The following is a 22,653-nucleotide window of genomic DNA, read 5'->3' on the forward strand; positions in this document are numbered from 1 at the left end:
TATATATATATGTCATTTTGACGCTTACGTATGTTTGTTTGTGTGTTTATGTAAATGAGATATTAAATCCTGGAGTATTTCTTTATGCAAAAAGCTAAACCTGTTGTGGTTTCAGCTTCTCTGATGTGCGTCTTTGCTCATTTTTCTTTATATTTATTTGGAGATGTTTTCTTGGACAATGGGAACTTGTGACGGGCATTTAAAAACTATCTCCTGACATTTTACCAACTTAACGCTAATTGGATTTAGAAACAAAATAATAATTATATTGTGTAAAGAAAAAGACCAGTAGTCTGCAGCCCTACATTTAACATTTTGTACTGATCCTTTATATCTGGTGTGTGTGTGTGTGTGTGTGTGTGTGTGTGTGTGTGTGTGTGTGTGTGTGTGTGTGTGTGTGTGTGTGTGTGTGTGTGTGTGTGTGTGTGTGTGTGTGTGTGTGTGTGTGTGTGTGTGTGTGTGTGTGACAATAAGCCAGAAAAAGGCGAGAAACAAAAGCAAGACAGGGAAGTCACTTAAGTCCGGTCAGTCTAAAAAAGTGATACAATATCACAAAGTTTTATTCAACTCAATTTCACCAAAAGCTTCGGAGTAGAGAGAGTTTCTTCCATTGCATATAAATATAACAAATACATTTTCCTTTACAGCTGATTCATTTAAAAATTGTGATATAATTGATATCGATTTAACAATGAGGGTATAGCTGGTTTACATTTGTAACTCGCTGAAATGCTAAATTTCATTGACTTTTATCTTTAACTATCTTATCTTACAAGTGGTATAAAACGCAAGCATACAGTACAATGCAATAAAAGTAAGAAATGAAAAATCTTCTAAAGAAAATATAAGAATAGTATCAGAATTTGATTATCAGGATGGAGAAAAACTACTTTCCCACACAAGCAGAAGAAGAAGAATTCAACTATAATGACGTCAGACGACTTGTTCTGTCTAAAGTTGGAGCATTTTAAATTATAAAATGTATGTCCAAATATTTAACATTTAATTCATGATGCTTTATTGGTTCTCATATGCAGTCCTCTGCATTGACATTTACAGAACTTCTTTGCTGAGTTGCTGTGAATATCTCTTAATATCTGGAAAAAAACAAAAAAACAACCATGATGATTAATGGAGAACGCAAGAAATATCAAAGATATAGTTGTCACTTGATACTCACGATGACATGTGACACCCTGACACGTAGGCGTAGTTGCCAGTGTAGCGGACGTCGCAGCGCACAACGTTGTTGCTGTAGTCTGATTCTGGGACATGATAGTTTGGATTTACACTGATCTGTGGAGAACAACGACAACAACAACACACACACACACACACGCACGCGCACACACACACACACACACACACACACATATATATATATATATATATTAATAACAGTAATAATACAGCAACAACAGAGATGAATATACAGCAGACTCTAATCGAGGCTACAACACAAAAAAGGGGGTTTGGTGCCTCACAAGGACGATAAATGTCATCTGGTATTTCCAACAAACCTTGAGGATATAGTTTCCAGGTTTCACATCTGTGATGTCAATCCACTGGCAGTCGATGTCTGCGTTGTAGGTATCATAACATCCGGGGCTCAGGCCCTGCACAGACATAAAAGCAAATCCAAATAAATAACAATGAAGAGCAATGCAAGACAGCATATATATATATTCTGATAAAAAACAACAATAATAACAAGAAAGAGAGGGAAGAAATCCACTAGTCAAAATTAAAGAAAGAAAAGAGGATGGAAAAAGAAATCATGGGCCAAACTGATCACAGACGTTCAGCAGGTGGAATCTTCTGACAGGAGAAACAGGAAATCCTTAAATCATTGCTGGCGCGTGCAGAAAGGAAATACTAACGTTCTTATTTTCTAAAGGACAGCTGCCTCAGTAAAAGAGCACTTTTTTTCTTAGTTCCACTCTCCTTTATAGAAATCTAGGAACCAAATTCCTACAACCAGATCATTTACTGAGAAGCACATTCAGCAAAGTTTACATTATCCTCCCCCCACTGCATTTAACTGTGTAACCAGTATAATTCAATAGCTCTTTTTCACTGAAGCCACTTTGACATGTCCCAGTATTAAGTCTCAATAAATAAATTAATAAATAAATAAATGCATAAATAAATGTATAAATTAATACAGGAATAAATGTAAAATAAATGCATAAATAAATGTAAGTATTAAATGTATAAATACACGAATGAAGGTATAAATTAATGGATAAATTAATAAAGTAAATTTATGTTTAAAGTAATGTTTTACATCTTTTTTGTTGACCTACATTTATTTATTTATTTATTTCTGTGTCCATATTTTAATGGTAGGAGGTCCCATTTATTCATGCATTTATTTATTTATTCATTTATTTCAGCTCTTTTTTTATATTCATTTATTTCTGCGTCTTATTTATTTATTCCTGTATTTATCAATACATTTATTCATGATTTTCTTTTATTGAGACTTAAGCCATGTTTAGTCATGCAGTAAAAAAGCTGCAGGTGTACAGGTGCAAATAATAAAATTAACGATGGCCACATTCCATTTAGCAGCTTCAGTTTCAGCTGAGAGTGACAACAAAAATTTTAGTTGTTTTTTCTGGACAAATCAGAAATGATTGTGCATTATTATTCTCAAATGAGCTTTTCACCTGAGCTTCTACCTGATCAGACAACTATATCACACAGACGAAATATAAGGTATGCAGAGGACATTTGACAAAACATCATGCTGCGGCTGAGGATGCACCTGATAACCACAAAATCGGTGATCTTTGTGTTACTTTGCATGACATTAACAACATCACGGCGGACGGGTCGGGTGAGGATTTAACTTGGAGATAATTGCAGGTGCAGGTTTACAAAACTGGACCCATGCAGGACTGACAAACACAGGATGCTACTATATGTTCAACTGTCATTGACAATTTTCTAGAAATTTAAATTTTGGCTTACCTTCTCGACGAAAAGCCTGTTTTTTTGGTTAGTTAGATGTTACTGTGTCTGTGTTTACCACATCAGAGTGCTGGTTGAGCCAGGATTACCTTGACCTTGTATTAACAGTAGCTAATTGACTACATGTGGTAGCTTGTGAGCTTAAACCTACTTTAAAATGTTTGGCCACTTTGGGGCAGCAGAAACAAGTTGTAAACTGATCACTGACATGTAACTTTATAAAGTTGATGTGACATATTTGCAAAAAGCTGCTTATTTACACTCCCAGCAAACACAGAGCAGCATTAACAATTATCTGGAGCTGTGTTTGTGATGAAAGTAAGTCTAATACTAACTCTCCTTTAAGCTCTGTTTTTGGTGTTTTTGGACCAACTCCTGAAGGAAACATCTGGCTCTTTCTCTGCTAAATGTTTCACTATGTTCACAAGCTAGTAACGATGTGTGGATTTCGGTGCTGAGCAGGTGATGTACAGTGGATTTATGGGAGGTTTATATGCCTTCTGTGGCAGGAAACAAGCAGGTGGGAGTGGTGAGAGTGAATCAGAACATCAAAGTTATGAGCAGTAAAACCAAAACAATGAGCTTAAAGGTTCTAAATGCAGAAGAGAGGACCGCAACCCCTTTCACATACAAGTAGTCATATGTTACTATACAAACATTGATAAGAGCAGCTTTAAAGTCAGTAATAGCAACAGTTATCTTTGAGACCTGGGTATGTGAGGTGCAGGCAAATCGCCTGTAGTAGCCGTAGTCACAGGAGGTGTCCTCCAGGCAGAAGCTGGCCTTGTGGCCCTCAGCCACCGAGTGGTGAGTGGAGGCATCTAGCAGGTCGTAGTGGCTGAACTCATCCATGCTGTGGAAGTGCCTGTGGATCAGCAGCAGCAGCAGGGTTCAACATCTCCAGGCTTTTTAAAAAAATCAGATTTAAGACACATTTCGACATGTGGAGACCCACCAGAGATTGTTTTGTTCCGGAGCCACATTTAAGGAATTACTGATAAACATTTAAATACATCTTGTTTCCTGGTATTTATTCAAATGGCTGCAACTTACTGCGGTTGCCAATATCATAGGTATTTTATCATGTACATGCAGAACTACAGTGACAGTTTGTGTATCCAGAACAGTCTGGATTTTAACACAAGTTGACTCTCAAAACAGTGACGTGAAACCTATACAGTCTACATCAACAGTTGATTGGATCTCTGCCAAATTCTCTCCCTTTTGGGGGATTAGCACAGTGGACTGGTTGTTTCACAACATAACTATGGACTGAGGTAGTTTCTGTGGAATCAAGGAAAAACTGGGCACCTCTCCATGAGCTCAATAAAGGGATGTAGTCTCCCTGTTAGGCTCATTATCCTCATCACACAACTTTATTTTACAATGTCTGGCTTTGCAGCTGTAAATCAAAGGTCATGTGAAGTTCAGTCACAACATCTTTTGAATGCCCCAAGTGGGTTTTCCTGACTTTATGCTGAGATTATAACGATAAATATAACTTGTGTCATGTCGGTCCCAAAATCTCAGCAAAAATAATAAAACAGCCAAAAGTAACACAACTGTGGTTCAACAGGGGGTGCCATACCGCAACTACAGACTGGAAAAGACAAATAGTGTAGTGACAAATAGTATCTATTGGAAAACCATTTGTTTCTTACATTTGTAAGTGATGAACAAAACAAATACACTGAGTAACTAGGTGTCAAGAAGACGTTATATCTCCAATTAACACTCTTAAAACCTAAGTAATACAATCGTTCAATGTTCTATCTGCTTCAGACACATCTCTCCAAAACAAAACAGATCTGGTTCATGTTTGCACGCATTAATCTTCATTTAAAAGCCTTTAATTGACATCACAACTCGTGGGCCAGTGAGAACAAAGGGATGCGAGAGAGCAGCCACATATGACAGTGACTTTCTCTTTCTGTGTGTGATGGTGAGGTGGACCGCACTGACATAACATCATACTCACTGGTGACAGCTGTGCCACTCCCAGGAGTAACGTGGCCTGCTGGGGAGGAAGTCTGCCGTCCCCTGGTTCTTGACCCGCTGGGGAAACCTCAGCAGCATGCGGGTATCATAGTCTCTAATGTTGGCTGTGTAGGCTGAGCTGAAGTCACCAAGCAAAGGAAGAGCATAAGTTTGCAGGGGAAAAAACAAAACACAGGTCATATGTGGACACAATTACATCACTTAGATTGTTTTTCCTACTGCACCCCCCTCCTCTGAGTGGAGCAGATTCTCAGTGTCTGGATGAAGGCAGTCTATGTGTAAATGGTGGTTGGAAAAACAATTTGGAGGCACATGGTTGTTTGGGTTAGTTTTCGATAATGTGTTTACCATTTGGGCTTTCTCTCCCCGGGGTGAACTATGATTAGACTTTACAGAAATCCACCGCCCCACCCGACTCCACCATCAATGGCAGGTTTTGGTTAATTTGACCTCATCTCATGGTTCCACTGGTCAGCCCTCACCCACAAACACTTTAGGTGGTTGTTATGGCTCAAAGCTCACTGAATTGCACTCAGACTTGGATGCAGACAGTTTTTTTCCCTCTCCCTGTGGATAAGTCCTGACAGCAAGCTACCTTGACAAACAGTTCTCCTCAGCTGCACATCTCAGGTTATACATTGGGACTCTCTGGGCATAAGCAGAGGCTTGAATGTAGTACGGGTCAGGTACAAGATCAGGCAGACCTAAACAACAAAAGAGTTATAAAAGCATTTATTACAGTAAGTGAAAGTAGTTGCACATAAAACATAAACTGATTGAACTAATACATGGATATGTTTCATATATGCAGGCTTTAACAGATGGCACACAGATGCAGAGACAAGACAAACAAACTGATTGAACTCCACTTTGTGGGTCATACTTCTCTTCATCTCATTTAAGTTGTTCTTACCGTACTGATGATACCTTGTGCCATATCCGGGTCTCGATCTCGACCTCGGCCTCTCGTACACGTCATAATGGTTGTAATAGGGATTATCACTGTCGATGGACTTGTAGGGGTCATAGGGATCATCACCGACCATCATGTCTTCTCTTCGGGGCAGAGGCGGACTGACAGTGACCTTTTCCTGGGTATCATTGCTGCTCTTCTGCGTCCCCGTGCGCTCAGGGTGATGCTTTCGGTGTTCGTGCCCTCTCACGAGCCTCTGGAGTGTAGGCGGGAGCTCGCGGGGGCCGTTCGGGTTGGACGCCGGCCGGGGAGGCTGCTGCTGCTGCTGCTGCTGGGCCACCGGCTGGCTCGGGGTGTCCGGATTTCTCACGTCCGCATCACGAATGATGGTGACAGGTCGCGCCTGCACTTGCTCCTGAGGTGCGCCCCTGCGCCTCGGTGGTTGATACTCCGAGCCCTGGCTTAAGATGCTAAAGACCTTGCCGTTGTGTGACCACTGTAGCGTCTGGCGGAGAGCTGCTCTTTGCTTATCTCCTTGTTGGGTCCCCGGATTCGTCTGAGACTGGGCAGTTTGCAGGATGAAGGCAAAAAAATATACGGACGCATATGCATAAAGTGGCGCGCCAAATATGCGTAATCCCATTTTGAACTCAGATTTTATGTGACAAAGCGACTATTTCAAATGAGCCGGGGGACTGCCACTTGCCTTTAACTTAAATCCTCCTCATCTCTTTTTAAAGGAGATTCAATGACCAGAGAGGAAACGCTTAAATGTATCCGTGTAAACTCATATCGGTCTGCTCCTGCAGCCTGCAGATGCGCCCAGTGAGATGATGATGATGATGGTGAGGAGGAGGAGTTCAGCATTTGTAGTTTCTGAAAGTTATACAAGTCTAGTGCTGCTGCTCATATAACCAGTGGATGATGTGTGATCATGCCCAGCCAAGTGAGTTTGATAACATCTCAGTCTGGCATTTCAAGGTGGTTGATGTGAGACCTATTTCCTTCCTCACAAAGGAAAGATGCATCTTTTGAATCAGAACACTTTGATATAAAACACAAAAAGACACAAAAAGAGATTTCGTCGTTCTTAGTCAAAATGGGTCAGATATGAATAATTATATGGTCTTTATTTTTTCTTTCTCTGCCAGATCAACAACATGTCAGGATAAATAGCTTTTTCCCCTGACTGTTGGATGAACTCCCAACCAAATTGCAACATAGTCAGAAGTCTCTGCACTCCTCTTTCTCAAAGGAGGTTCTCAGAAACCTAAACATGACTCTTTGATGAAACATTTTCATTTTTTTTTATCTCCAACAATCGCCCACCAGCCAGTCCTGTCTGTGTTTGAGCTTTGCTGCCAACGTGAAAGACTCATCACATGAATCTCACAGTCATTTTCTATAAGGTCATAATTAGTCTGTTCTGAGCAACAAACAAAATGAGGCTGGGGTGATACCTGATATCTGCATTACTGGGTCTGATGGCAGACTGGTGAACCCACGCTCCTCTCCTGATAAGTCATCCGCTGCAGCCCAGTCAAATCACCGCCCTGCTGTTAACACAAGAGGTATAATGCATAGGTTGGGTAACTTAATCCAAGGTTTTCATTTTCCCTCTGCCAAGCAAACCAGAAAGTACTTTCCAGCAACCACACAACTGACCGCAGGATGGTTGCTGCTAAACCACAGCAAGTGGCCTCAAGGATTTCACTCAAATCACAAAATTATATGAGAGCGATTGAATTCAAAGCAAAACTGATTATATGGCACGTTTTTTCAATACTAGAGATTCATTATAAGATGTTATGTATCTTTAAGAAGTCCACAGGTAACAAATAGCCAAATTAACCACAGATCTGCTGGGATCTAATAAAAGATCAATCACAGTGTCCCATATCCTGACACTAGGGGGCAGATGACTGCAAATAATATGCTGCATGCCATTTTCTTATCTGTACCTGAGGCAGTTGTTAAGTGGTGGATTATGGTCTTTTCTTAGACAAACTTGTCATTCTTATCTTGTTTCTTCAGGGGTTAGGAAAAAAACTAAAAGTAGTTGCTTGTAGCACCTATAGAGACATTGTGAGTCATGTGGCTCTGTCAATGACTTAACATGGGGAAAAGTATGCAGATGTATTTAATGAATCTTTATCTATCCAGAGTAGTAAGTTGCAAGCAATATACTTTCTTTTTCAGGAACGTCTTGTGTACACTCACACCGTTACCCACATTTACACTTGTAATGGTCTGATCTGTTTTTAACTGAGTAGCAACGATGGAGCAGCTGGGAGTTAAAGGCCTTGCTCAAGGGCACCTCTGAGTTGTAATGAGGGAAGGGGGAAGCTCTGTTTTTTCACTTTCACTGCTCAAGTTGATGTTGTTAGTCCTACGCTTGAACTAGCGACGTCCGCAAACCTGCTTCTCTAAAGTTTGAAGCAATACTGTAGTTTAACATTGTTGGGAAACATGCCCCTTTTCTTTTTTTCTGGCGGGAGATTCAGGTAAGAAGATTTACACCACTCTCATGTATATTAGCTTTGCTTAGTACAAAGACTGGAAAATGTGGAAACAGCTAGGCTGGCTATGTCCACCGGTAATAAAACCACCGGTTGCAATTTTTTACTACTTTAGATTATATCATAAAGGATTTCAATCAGGAGAGGCTTAATGATTCCAGTTTTACATGAGAAAGTAAGAATTTAACAGAAATGCATGACAAAAAATATGAATGAATGAGAGTCTTTGGCGATTAGACCCAAGTGAGACATCATGTTAAAGGCGTAGTGAAGCCAAGGGAAGAACCCTTTTGCTTTTTACTGGTTGTGCTGCTGGTTTCATCCTACTGGTTTGGAGAGGGCAGGGCTAAACTGTAAAAAAGTGATGTCACATACTTCTGTGCACCAGTCGGAGTTTAGCAATACTGAATCAAAATCAAACGACAGGTGTTTGAAGTAAATCAGATGAGTTTTAAACTCTTGACAAATAGTATCTCTCAATGTTCCTTCAAAAATTTAAAGATGCCATGTGGAGTTGTAAACAAAGTCTTGTTTACATTCAATGTTGCTCACTTCAATGTGTATATCCTCGCGTTCAAATAAACAGGTACAAACTGTAACCTGTATTGATTCAATGTATTCTCATGAACAGCTTCGTAGGATATCGTATAAAAACTTTGAGCGGAAGTTGACCGCAGGATGGCGATGGACTGGAAGTTGACCACAGCGGTTACTTTTGGTGTCAGGGATAGGCACCAAAACGGCCGTTACGTGACTGGTTTTAGCCAACAAGGGTGATGGATACGATTAGGCATGAAAGCGACTTGGTAAGGATTAGTAAAATAGGTTGTGAGTCGGCTCAGTACGCCTGGGACATGAACAGGAACTGGAAATGAACCCTGCTCACCTGTGTGATTTGTTTGGGACCCATCCACTACCAGCCTCCGGACCTAAGATTCATGTCTTATACTACGTCTGGTGCTTTCAATACGTGTGAACAAAAAATGCAGGAGGACAGCCTGATTGTTTACATTTAGTTGACTTGCTAGCAGTCTTCTTCCTCCCTGCTTATATGAAGCTACACTTACCGCCACCTGAAGCTCACCTGTATCACATGTATCACATCACGTGCTTAATTGTGTTCAAACCAAACATGGGCCCACTGGTAAAAACGTTGCTCCAAAACACTAGCTGCCAACAACTCCACAGGGAACCTTTAATTTTGATTTTTACATATTTAGCTATGAATATTTAACATTATAGACGGTACTACATTTTCGGGAGCTGTAAAAACACAATGTGATCTTAATTTATGAATCAATGTGAACATTTAGGATTACAGCTACAGTCTATTTTGCCCAAACAGTAGCTGAGAAATAGATCAAGAACCAAAGTTACTTTTTTAGTCTGACAATGGGTTCTATTTATTGGTGGAGTAAAGCAGTGAAATCATGCCGTAAATTACAGTTAAAGCAGTTCTGTATTGTTCTTGGCTCACGAGGACGCCCGTCATGTCACAGTCACGTGACGTTACATTTCAGCTTGTGTAAGCTGTGAGTGGCCAATCAGAGCCAAGTGGAGTTGAGCTCCAGAAAATGTATCCTCCCTGCAGACTTGTGTGAGCTGTTTTTGAGATTTAAAGATAAGTGGAAAATGTTTGATGGAGAAACGAGAATCCAGTGTCTCAATTAGAAGATGCATCAGTGATACCGAAACGTTCTGAGGCTTAAAAAGTGAAAAGAGTCATAGAAAAATCTTTCCAGTGTGAATCCCAGACACATCAGAAATTAATCTGGCTGCTCTTTTGTAAATGTTTCCTGTTTAGTCTACAGCGATGCCCTCTAGCAGTTTCATTTCCATTCGACCATGTACGTTTTGTTTTCAGCATAAAAGACCCACTTTCTAACCCACACGTGATTGTGTTTTTGCTTAGAGGACTAACATAAACCGTGCTGAATCTGCATACAGAGAGTGAAAACTATGTGCATGTGTTCTTGGGGTTCCTCCTTTCTCCTCCCTGAAACACCAGACAGTCAGAACCAGCTGTACTGGGTCACTGATGGTTTTTTTTTTCGCTCGTAATTCATTGAGCTTTCTTTGTGCAGAGTCCTTTTTCTCTCAAGCGAGGGCAGCACAGTGTTCCCCCGTACAGCTCAAGAGACACATCTGCAAGGAATTAGCCGAGTTCTTTTGTCCACGTTGCTGGAATTCACCCCCATTCCTGATTTTTTTGAGCACCCGCTTAAGCTAAAAGAATTTGAATAAATCCACGTCTGGGTTGCAGAATAAGGAGGGAAAAATAGTGACAAGGCCTCCTGCACAAGACACGTCATTGGGCAAAGAGGAGGAAAAAAACGATCTCCGTCCTTGCATGATGCTAAATTTACCATAAAACCAACACCAATTGTCACTGAGTCAACATCTGGCAGACATTTGCAACTTCCCATGAGACGTGAAGCCGTCATTTAAGCATTCACAGCAGCCAGCTGCCTAGATTTCAGGCACATAGTATAGATATTTTAACAAATATGCTTTGCAGAAGCAAATATACAGCTGCAGGAGTATCAGTATTATTGTTTCCATTTGCATGTAATTGTGCATTTTCATGTCATCATTATGACCTGATCGCAATGTAACAGGACCACACACATCTCTGAAAGCATGAATGTCAATCTTCTATCGCACCTATCTTCAATCCCCTCCACTCAAACACCACAACTTCTGTCCCATAACATCCCTGCTTCTGTTCATTTCCTTTACAGCTTTTCACACTCGTACATTTCCTTCCAGTAGATTTTTCCCTCATCCCATTTGCAGAACTCAGGTTCAGCTAAGCTCAAAACTCTACGATAGAAACAGACAATTTGAATATTTTCTCCTCCTTCATAAATACTGGGTTTCCATTTCTCTTGGAGCACCAAGTCAGGGTTTGCACCACACACACACACACACACACACACACACACACACACACACACACACACACACACACACACACACACACACACACACACACACACACACACACACACACACACACACACACACACACACACACACACACACACACAGTCTGGTGGACTACGTGGCACTCTGCACATACACAGTTAGACAACCAGGAGGAGGAGCGCTTTATCAAGACACAGCCCAGAAAACTTTACATTGTGCCATGATTCATGCAGATGTAATCTCTCTCTTTTTTTCTTTTCTTTTTTCAACTCCCAGTACGTTCACCGATCCCACAAGAGAGGAAGGGAAAACCTCCAGTTAATCCAATGATAAAGACATTGATTTGCTGTTCTTTGACCGTGGAATTGTCTTAGTCATGTTCAGCAGTGATCTATGGGTCTCTCTATTTGCCGAGGCTATAACAGATTAAACCATGGGATAATTTAAGATATATCAGTGTTGTTTGGTGGAAGCTGTTGGCTGAATTAGGGTGATACTAATGTATATTTGGCAGTAGTTAAAATATCCAAGTTACATTTCTTAGTTAAGAAATGATGTGATTTTCAGTCAAATTCAAACCTGCAATATCTGATTTTTTGGCCACCTGGCGGCAGCAGAAACGAGCTGTGAGCACACTGACAATGTATCAGCATTTAAAGGAATAGTTTTATATTTTTGGAAACTATGCTTATTGGCTTTCTGACAGAGATAGATTAGCAGATAAAAAAACAATCTCACATTCAAATCTGTCTGTTAAAATATGAATCTATAGCCAACAGCACGATAGCTTAGTTTAGCACAAAGACTGGCAGCAGGGGGAAACAGCTAGACTGTCAGAAGGGCAAAAGGTTAAAAAGAGAGATTAACATGTTGCATCTCTTTACTCAGACAGTTTCTTGAACGGGCACAGTTACTTCCTGGAGTCTCAGAACCAATAAATAGTCTGGCACATAACACTCACAGTTCACTGGTGAGGCTTTTGCTCAGCAGTGTGCGCTAAAGCTGCTCGTAGGTAGATTATGTCACTGTGAAGAAAGGCTGTTTCTAGTCTTTGTGCTAAGCTAAGCTAACCAGGTGCCAGCTGTAGCATCATATTTAACAGACGAGTTATATTATTAATCCTTTCATCTAACTCTACACCAGAAATTGAATCAGCATATCTCCCAAAATGTTGAATATTTGCTTTAAGACACAAGCTCAGCAGTTTCCTTTAACAGTGTGAACACCTGCAGCCCAGATGGACTGAAGAATATACAGTAAGCTACCCACAGGTGTACATATTAGTGTGTTAATGTGCCTGTCCTTCGTCCAAATCCAGTTCATGGGTTCTGGCCTCTAGTGACCCTTGATGACTTTAACATGGTTAAAATGGGGGAGACAATAAATAGCAATTAAACTGGGGGTGCTTTTTCCCATATATTCACAGCTGCGAAGATTAATCAATTAGTTATTACATTGATTTCAATAATCGATTAATCGGTTTGAGTCATTTTATTAGAATCCCCCCCCAAAATTCTCGTATTTCAGCTTCTGAAATGTGAATATTAATATAATAGTTTATAATGTCACTGCATAATTTATACATTTATTTAGTTAAAAGTAAAAAGAACGATGGCTCCATCTACAGGGGGAATTAAGTGAGGCTGTTAAGTTCAATATTACTTCATGAAGGAAAACAAATACTGTGGTGGAAAGTATCTGAGCTTGATAAGACAAAATATAAAAGTTCTTTATTTCCTCTTTTTGCATTTTGCAATTTAACCGCACGCAGTCGTCTGTCCTTTTGAGATTCACATAAGACGTCCATTAAATAATTCCTACTGTCTAAGAAATTTGAACACATGCACACATTTGTTGCTGCTCAGTTTCTTCAGTTTATTTAAAGAGTGGAAAATAAAAAAGTTTCAGTAGAGCCTCGCAGACAAAGCACAACACAACATTTTCAACAACATGTTTAAATTTCATCAGTGCATAAAATATTCATAATAATACTTGGAAATCCCACCATTGTTTTCAGTCAAATAGACTGCATGCTGTAACAGAGATGAACAGATCTGCTTCAATAAATCTCACGTTCATGAGGCCGCTTGCTAAATCTATTGATTATTTTTCAGAGAAAAATAAAACATATACAGTTGTGTGATGTGCCCTAGTCTGGTCCAGCAGCTCAAAATAGAAAATATATTAATAATAGATATTTGATAAGATTAATAGAAGTGGAGATCAGTGCAAAGAGGCTGCAAATTAAAAGCAGATGTGAAGAGGTGAAGCACGGACCACTGGTGGGTGAGTGTGGTGGTTCAGTCTGGAGAGTGTTTGTGTCACACGGCATAGAGCAGGTGCCCCGAGAAGTAGCTTTTGATGCTCATGCCAGTGGTCCCATCACTGGCCTCCAACCACACTTTGTCTCCCGCCTCCAGCTGGAGCAAAGTGTCCCCTGATGACAAGTGTTGACCTGCCTCATAAACCTTGAAACTGCTCAGCACCAGCTTATTGTTACACCGCAGGTCCACATTTCCTGTACTCACAAAGCTAATGCAGAGAAAGCTGAACTGATAGACACCAGGTGTGACACATGTAAACAAGCCTGTCTTTGTGCTGTAGAGGTTCTGTTCGTTGTAGATGACCTCACGGAAAAGAAGGATTCTGTGTGAGGATGGGTTGTACTCGCCGAGGCGGACAGAGAAGGCAGAGTGTGTCTGTGAAGCGTTAATGTTGAGTGCTGGCGGTCCAGGGGGGCCTCTCGGGCCTGGGGGTCCTGGGGGTCCTAGGGGACCTGCAGAGAGACAAAAGTATAGATACCTTCAAAAAGATGCACACTGTAGGCTTCTAATTGCTCACATTTTTAACTTTGAATCTACTAAAAATACTCCAATCTGCTGCTAATGTAATGGATTCTCATATAAAAACATAAAAAAAAACAATTTATGACACCTGGGACATGATAACAAAGGCCCTGACTGTACTGTTCAATCATTGTTCAATTGGGAGCACTTGATTGACATGAACCCTTTTATACCCCTTATATATGACATATGTTTATATTTCATGTTTTCGTCTTAATAAATATGAAAATTAAACAGTCTGTGACATTTAGCATTATACACAATGTACAACAGGCTGAACAAGAGGGGCATACGATAACTGAATAGACTACCTCGTTGTCCTCGAGGCCCTCGGGGTCCAGCTGGTCCTGCTGGTCCTTCTGGTTCGTCTGGTTCACAGTCTGTATGTCAAGAAGACACAAAGGTTAAGCATATTTTACCTCTATGGTTCAATTAATTTTGCAAAATTGTGCTATTATCAGTAAATGCTTTTTGTTTATTTTTTAGTGAGAAGGACCTTCACCAAGATGACAAAAAAGTTAAGAAGGTGTTGAATGATCTACATGTGATCTTTTAAAGGTTTTATAGCTTCATTGTGCTCTTAAAATGTGACTACCAGTTGTTAGTATTTAAACCGACCTCTTCATCACTGACTTCTTTACAGTTTTGACCCGGGCCTGCAAGATCAAACACCACACATAAAGGAGGATTTTCACACACGTGGTTAGAGAAGAGATAAACACACCAGGTTAAATGAAAAATACAGTTTACAAAAATGATTGTGACTCAAGAGCTGAGAGTTTCCCCCCTGCAGTCAAAACGTTTGGTCCGGTGCTGTTTCACCTGTGCAGGATCTCTCCCTCCAGGCTGACAAGTTCAGGCTTCGGATGTTGGAGCAGCGGACGAGCCGGTTCCTGTTTGAAAGGATGCTGAAGGGGTCGGTGGGGACAGCTGTGATACCAGTGTTGTCACAGATGATCTTTGATAAGGAGGCAGTGGACAGGGCGTTTCTCTGAGCCCGGGTGAAGACGCCCGTGTTCTCGTACCACAGCCTGATTATTCAAAAACAAGAGATCAGTGTCAACAGAGACTGTGTTAGAAATTCATTCACTGTTTGTAGCACTACTGTTTGTATTCACACACACATACTGACCGGTCACCCTGGCGGATCCTCTGGAACTGTGATGCAATGAGGCAGGCGAACAGAGGCCCCACGCGGCCGCCACGGACGAACGGCTCGGCCACGCCTCCCATCCAGACGTCAATGTTGTCGGGCGTACGGTAGAGCTGCAGTAGCCTGCGGGCCAAGTCGTTATTGTTCAGGACCCGAGCGAGCTCCGCCTGGTTCCTGGGACGAGACAGGCCACAGAACCCGCGAAAGGCGTTGTAGCCTGGACGAGTAAACAGTGATTAATATCAGATAAGGACAATTAAGAAAGCAATGAAACTTTAAAAAAAAAAAGACTGAAAATCAGAGTGAGAGATGTACCAGGCAAGCCATGGTCACGACCCCTCTCCATGTTGAGAGAGCCCAGGTCCAAAGCCAGATGCATCACAAACTGGAACAACCTCTCCCTCAGAGCGTCCACCATCATGTTATCCTGAGTGTTCAACTTAGCAGGACGTCCGACCAAACCACGGAGCAAAGAGTCGATGCCACCTGGAGAGACAACAAAATAAATAAATTAGGTATGACAGTTTGAGGTAGAGTAATTGATAAGTTACGACCATTGTCTCTGTCAAACTCACCTTCGAAGACGATCCTCCAGGGGGTGAAGAAGGCCTTGAACAAGGGGACACTGGGGAACCGAGAGTCCTCCCTGTAGTTTGCATCCAGACGGGATAAGACTGGCTGGATGGCCAAGTGGGCGAAGCGGTAAGCTGCTGTTGCAAAGACATTGGAGATGCTGGGGTCAACGTTAGGGTTGTAGCCGGGGTAACGGCCGAGCTGTCTACGCATTGCGTCGTCGCCCACGATGTGAGGTAGGTAGTCCCTGAACACAAACACCTAAGAGAGACAGAGAGACACCTTTAAGCAAAACACAGCAGGGTGTACCACACCTGCTTTGGAGATGTAAATATCTAAACGTAAGTGCAGACTGACTCTCAGGTTCACCTACCTGTGTGTAAGCGCCCTGAATCTTGCGGGCCTCTTGGTAGAGTGTCTCACTGTCCCATTGGGGGTTTAGTCTCTTCAGGGCACGAGCCAGGCGGTTATGCTCCCGCATAAACAGTGTGTGAATGGACGTCAGAGCGATGTTCTCGTCCACGCGGACATCACCTTAAAACAGGAATGTCATATACAGTAATCTTTCTATTAAGAGTTTGAATTGTAAACAATGTCTCTATTAAGTGTTAATTATTTTTTAATGCTTTATAAATCTTAAAGTGTAATTCCGGCGCAGCATGATAAGAGTCCCTACACATAAAACAAAGCACCAGTGGGCTCCTTCCTTTTGGATTGCATTTGGTGATCGACTTGAATGGACTTGGTAAGTCTTTTAAAACACTCATTTAATAAACTCTGGGTTCGCAAACTACGTTGTTGGTGCTTCGTTTTATATGTAGGGGCTCTTGTATTATTATAATGCTACTGCAGATGTGGTGTTATTTTAAGCAGAATTTGCGGTTAAAAAAGCAGTTTTAACGCCTTCACCGCACTGCCCCGCGCTAATCAGTGTTAGCTGCGGCCGGCTGTTTGGCGACTCTCCCGGATTTCGCCATTAATAGTTGTTACATTAAAAAAAATGGCTCAATGGCTTATTTGATGTATCTAAGTGCCGAAAAAGACCATGGGATGATTTTGCGCCGGAATCACACTTTAATATTGTCCTCAAGAAAGAAAAACCCCCCAAAAACCGCACCTTGGATTTTAAAAAAAAGTAATGGGGTGAGGGTTAACCAAAATTTCTTAATCTTATGGCTTATTTATGATTTTTAATAAATGATGAACCATTTTTAAAGCTATTACAGTGAGCTTGCACGATGACTAACCTGCGATGAAACAGGGCACCTCTCTGGCGTTTGAGTCGTTGGTGACTCTCTTGCGAGTGGCGCACATGTTCACCTGGAGAGGGTGGAAGGGCAGAAGCTCGCGCCTGTTGTCTCTGAACTCTGTGTTCACGCGCAGCAGCCCGCTATCGCTGTCAGGGTCGCGAAGATACAGGGCAAGCTTCTCCTCAGAGCCGTAGACCTGGCCGAGATCCAAGAAAGCTGTCAGGGCATTGATCTGCTCTCTCTTGTTGGGTTCTCCGCCGAAGTTGTAAGCTGAGAAGCCTGTTCCACAAACAGGGGCGGATCTAAATGCAGGGATGCAGCTTTCAGGGCCGGAGGGCAAGCGGGGGTCGCCGGGAGGGATCTGTTTGTAGTAAAAGAGAGACCAAAGTTTATGGAGAGAATCTTTAAGCAACAACCACATCTCAATGTTTGGATCTGAGCTTTCAAACGGACTCGGATAGGGATGCATGGCTCAGTTCTTTCGCAGCTCTCGTCACAGTTAATCCCATTGCTGAAGGAGCGGATGCTGGGGGAGAAGGGCGTAAAGGTGAGATCGTGGTCGTTCCACTGCCCAAACAAGGTCACCATATGAGTGAATTCCGTGTCGTTGACCACGCCTGCGTCCGTTGTGCTCAGGATGTTGTTTGACACCTGTCGAACCTGAGAGCAAAGGAGATTTTTTTTTAGTTTTAAGTTAAAATCACCATTTATGTATCGGTCAAAATGTCTGGGATTTCAAGGTCGTACTAGTGGAAGCAAGACGTTGTTGACTGTTTTGTTCAGGGTAAAGCCTTTCGGTATGGAGATGCCATCTTCATATTCTGCAGGTAGCCAGCGGGCGAAGGGGGTGTTAGAGGCTCCTCTGCGAGGGTTTTGTCTGAAAGCAAACAGGAGATGTCCACGTTAGGAAATGCTGATTGAGAAACCCAAAGGAAGTGTACACAGCTCTTGCGGTGTATGGCCTAAGATTTCGGTTTATTTCATAAGCAATTCCTCTGAATGCAAAATGTGAGCAGCAATCAATCTCAGAGAGTCCTCAGTGTTTCTCAAATCCTGTCTTCACTAAGCTGCATGCATACAGGAGAGACGCCGCAAACAACACAGTCGAAAATGTCCTCTCCCTTTCTCCAGATAGCTTCATAGCATATATACGTTCACGTCAAACCACCTTACAAACACAAAAACATCAAAGTAACAATAGCAACAAACACACCATCCAATGTTCATGGCCCCAGTAGATGTTATCAATGTTTCACGACCACCAAATGTCCCCTCTCCACAATCCCCCCCAGCACATATTTTCTGCTTGACTGTTATGTTAATCGACATACAGAAACCAAGGATTTAAGTTATACACCCTTCTCAACAATCCCCCCAGCACTTTTTCACAGCTTGAGTGTTATGTTAAACACCATACAGAAACCAAGGATTTACACACCTTAAACTCAGAAAAAACAATTATATAAAACTGATTTCTCACACCCGACAAAGCCATGCTTTTTTACTCTTAACAGATATAAAGATGATAAAGATAATTTAAGTGAAAAAATACCGAAAAAAATGCGTATCTAATTTTAAAAGATGACACTTACATGTTGTTGCAGACGCTGGTGGCTGTGCGATACTTGTTTATGTTGGGTGTAGTGCGGCAAGATGGTAGGTTGACTCGAGCTGAACATCCAGTTATTTCAGAAAGCTTCATCAGATCTTCTTCAGAGAGCAAATCTGAAAAATGTGAAAAACATTTATCAGCGATTAACAATGTGTGTTTGCATGTCAACTTTATTTTTCTAGTTCTTAAATATGGCTTTTAAGTGTTCCACACAGTAAACCTTAGACCACCAAGATCAGGAAAAAGTTGTCAGAAAAGTGAGCTCTGTGTGTTTGTTTTGGTGTCTAACCTGTCGCGTTGAGCGAGCGTTTGTGCACATGATGCGTCCTCTCTTGCAGCAGACGGATGGTTTGTGCCATGTAGTCTGCAGACCTCACAGCTAAACGTGTGTTACCACGAGGCTGCTTCAGGAGACGAAGAGTGTCGTGAGGACGCACCACTTCCTTGCGGACTCGTCTCAGACTCCTGGAGGAGAAAAATGTACGCAGTTGAACAATAATGCCCAAACACGGATGGATTACTGTAGAACCACGACAAAAGATGCAAAACGACTTAAATTATGTGCAAAACAATTAAAAAGACATACATACTAAACTAAAAATAGATGTAAAATGACCACAAAGAGAAACAAATGACCACATAGAAACCGTATAAAAATAAGCGCACAATGAACACTAGGAGTCCCAAAATTACTAAAAAACGACTCAAAGTAGACTCTTTGGATTTTGTGTCATGTTCCTACGAATATAGAGTGGGGGGCCTCTTGCATCTCTGTGCCCAGGGGCCCTTTTTTCTCGTAATCCGTCCATGCGTCCAAATGGTGGTGTTTCTCTGAGCTTATGTAACTTTTTCTTACACACCAAGCCACAGAGTTACTGTAATAAATGTCTAACGTACCAAAGGTCTTGCATTTGGTCGTACATTTAAATGCTAAATGAATTTACAACATTGTCACAGAGCAAAATTAACTCACTCTTCTCTTGAGTACTTGTACGCGTCATCCACAAGCTTCTTTGCATCCTCAAAACAGCGTTGAAGGAGGGGACTGCCTAAATGTTCTCCTGCAAAGAAACAACGCAATCTATCAAACTGTCCATCAATTGTGACAAAATGACTTGAATGGTAGTGAAGAATGTAACCTATACCTGCTGGTTTGGAGTGAGCAGGAACCAGGCAGATGCCCAGCATAAGAAGGGCAGAGAAAAGCATCTCTAAAATAAAGAAACAATTGTCAGTATCAAACCTACATTTAATTTATTTCTCAAAAGGCATGCATTCAAAATGATTTCTTTAGCACCATGTAACTAATTATCAAAGCGTTCAAAGTAAAAAACAAACAAACAAATACACATTTCATTACCTGGGTTTGTGAAGCTATCTGAAGATTTCAAGTGCTCTTGGTGATGTGGAGTTGACAGTGTTGTCAGCTTCTTTTTTATTCAGTTTGAGGCCCCGAGGCCTCGCCTCCGAGGTCCCGCCCCTGGAGTTGTTCAGGTGAAGCTGCAGGCGGTAAAGGGCACTTCCTTCTTCCTTCTCTCAGTGCTCAAGGGAATTCTTCATCTTATCAATTATTGTTTCTGGCTAACTGATAGGACTGATGATGTGTGAAGTACCAGTAAAAGTGGTTGTCATGGCAACAGCAACAGTCATTATATCATGCTAGCATTATCAGTATTTGTAATATGCTTTTTAGTAATTTGGTATGAAGCTATTTGAATAAATACATTTCTAATTAAGTATTATAATGTAGATATAGACGTGTTAAAGGAGCATTTCAGACACATTTTAGAAAAAAAATGTGAAAACCTTTTGACAGTGTGTGAGATTTCTTGGGACACTTAAATCTTTACTATTGATAATTGACAGTAGTGAGATGTCAGGATTGGGGCAGCTTTTCTTTTTTTTCACTTGTTTACTGATGTTGTCATATTGTTACCACACAGAAACGGATTAACTTGAGAAAGTTTTTGAAAAGCGGAAGGACTTCATGTTAAATGGTAAACGGACTTGTACTTATGTAGCGCCTTTCTAGTCTTCTGACTAGTCAAGGCGCTTTCACACTACATGTCACATTAATCCATCCACACAGACATGTACACTGGTGACAGTGGATATCTACATACAATCTAATCTAATCTAACAATTCACACCACATTAACACACCCATGCGCAGCACGGGGAGCAATTCGCGGTTCAGTGTCTTGCCCAAGGACACTTTGACATGCGGACCGGAGTAGCCGGAGATCGAACCGCCAATCTCTCGAATGGAAGACGACCCACTCTACTTCTGAGCCACAGGCGCCCACTTCACACTTGTTTGTAATGATAAAGTATCAAAACACTACTGCGCACTACAATCGAAAATAATCATCCATCTTTGACCTCTGAATGAAACAAAAAAAGTTTTTTCTTTTTCTTTTTCTTTCCACTTTTTTGGCAGGATGAGGTCTGGAGGTCACACCAGTGCTGTATTAACTTAATGTGCTAACATCGCAGGTAAATAAGTAATAGGTCGTTTGTGTGAGACTTGGTTGTGCAATGAGGAAAAGGAAAGACAGATATATACGGTCAAATGTAAGTTTACCTTGATGAGTGTGTGTGTGTGTGTGTGTGTGTGTGTGTGTGTGTGTGTGTGTGTGTGTGTGTGTGTGTGTGTGTGTGTGTGTGTGTGTGTGTATGTGTGTTTGGGTGGGGAGACTCTAAACACAAAGGCTTTCTCATAGTTGTCATGCAAAATTGTCACTGATAACAAAACAAAGAAGAAGAATTTGAGAAAAGTTCATCTGCCATGAAAAGCCCATCTGTTGAAAGACTACAGGACCTTGATGGATGTTGCATTTGTTTATGCCTCCGACTGCATGTTTTGTATCAGGAGGGGAGAGATTTGAATAATTAACCTCTCCTGCTGTTGTATCCAACTACAGAACTGGATGTACACTCTACACCCCTTCACTGCTTTGGTTTAAAGACACATTTTAACCTATATGTCTTAATTTCCAATAGTAGATATCATTGAAAAGCTGAAGAATAGCTTGAGCATGTCACTTTGGCTTGACAAGGAAATGTTCTTGCATATCATGAGTGAGCATCAGTGATTGGCAGTGTACAGGATTTGGTTTTATTACTTCAATACATGAAGGAAACAAACAAACCAACAAGAAGTTTTCCTGCTGAAGAAAGAGTTTGTCCGCTCATTTACAAAGCTCAGGGTCTCTTTTCTGTCAGCACGTCATTGTTTTTGCAACATCCACAGGAGAGTATTGCTCTAATCATGTCCTTCTCTCCGAGGTCAAAAAAGCAGAAATTAACAGCAATGGCTGAAACGTTGTAAGACGACCTCAGGGTTACCCAAGAAAGAATTTTCCAGTGCGTAAGTCAGTGAGCAGTGTCTTGTGAATTTGACAGGTGAGTGTCGTTTGGAAACTTTGCCTATATAATCACGCAATGATTTTGCATACCCAGAGGAACAAGAAATACCTAACTAATATTAGAAACACAAAGGTGATTATCGATCACTGAGAGAGCAGGAGCTTTAACAATGCCTCGCAGTCACTGTAAGAGTAATTCCCCATGGTCCGGGAAACTCAGCTGTTGAACAATGCATGAGTCATATTTGCCATCTGACAATAATTTGCTTAGTATACAAAGTTGTATAACACAGACCGCACCTTTACTATGATCATAATAAGGAAGCAGTGTTCTGAGTACTGGAGACAATAAATTGAAGGCGTCTTACCCCAGACTGATTACGCTAAAAGGAGTTTCCAATGTGCAGGAAACCTTATCCTATTACTGATTAAACTGAAATCAGTTTCACGTACGTTTTTAAATCACCTCTTTCATTGAAACCCATTTTATGATTACTTAAGTTCATGTAAAAAAGTG

General features: G+C 41.3%; 2 protein-coding genes across 2 annotated transcripts; both read right to left on the reverse strand.

The window, feature by feature from the left end:
* Nucleotides 1-530: 530 nt before the first annotated feature.
* Nucleotides 531-6,698, reverse strand: loxa (lysyl oxidase a). Its single transcript, XM_083930442.1, has 7 exons — nucleotides 5,888-6,698; nucleotides 5,570-5,678; nucleotides 4,955-5,092; nucleotides 3,685-3,841; nucleotides 1,521-1,616; nucleotides 1,181-1,296; nucleotides 531-1,097 (listed from the first exon to the last, which is right to left on the reverse strand). The coding sequence occupies exons 1-7, from the start codon at nucleotides 6,528-6,530 to the stop codon at nucleotides 1,091-1,093; spliced, it is 1,266 nt and encodes a 421-aa protein (XP_083786568.1). The 5' UTR covers nucleotides 6,531-6,698; the 3' UTR covers nucleotides 531-1,090.
* A 7,286-nt stretch (nucleotides 6,699-13,984) lies between these two features.
* On the reverse strand, nucleotides 13,985-19,977 carry mpx (myeloid-specific peroxidase; the record flags this gene model as incomplete). Its single annotated transcript, XM_083930176.1, has 15 exons — nucleotides 13,985-14,110; nucleotides 14,492-14,560; nucleotides 14,799-14,836; nucleotides 15,003-15,211; nucleotides 15,313-15,550; nucleotides 15,649-15,819; nucleotides 15,909-16,167; nucleotides 16,280-16,440; nucleotides 17,154-17,517; nucleotides 17,610-17,816; nucleotides 17,904-18,033; nucleotides 18,749-18,881; nucleotides 19,058-19,233; nucleotides 19,742-19,829; nucleotides 19,914-19,977. 15 exons carry the CDS (start codon nucleotides 19,975-19,977, stop codon nucleotides 14,102-14,104), a joined length of 2,316 nt encoding a protein of 771 aa, XP_083786302.1. The 3' UTR covers nucleotides 13,985-14,101.
* Nucleotides 19,978-22,653: the final 2,676 nt, after the last annotated feature.

Source organism: Echiichthys vipera (genome assembly GCF_963691815.1).
Source record: "Echiichthys vipera genome assembly, chromosome: 16".
In the NCBI taxonomy this organism is placed as follows: domain Eukaryota; kingdom Metazoa; phylum Chordata; class Actinopteri; order Perciformes; family Trachinidae; genus Echiichthys; species Echiichthys vipera.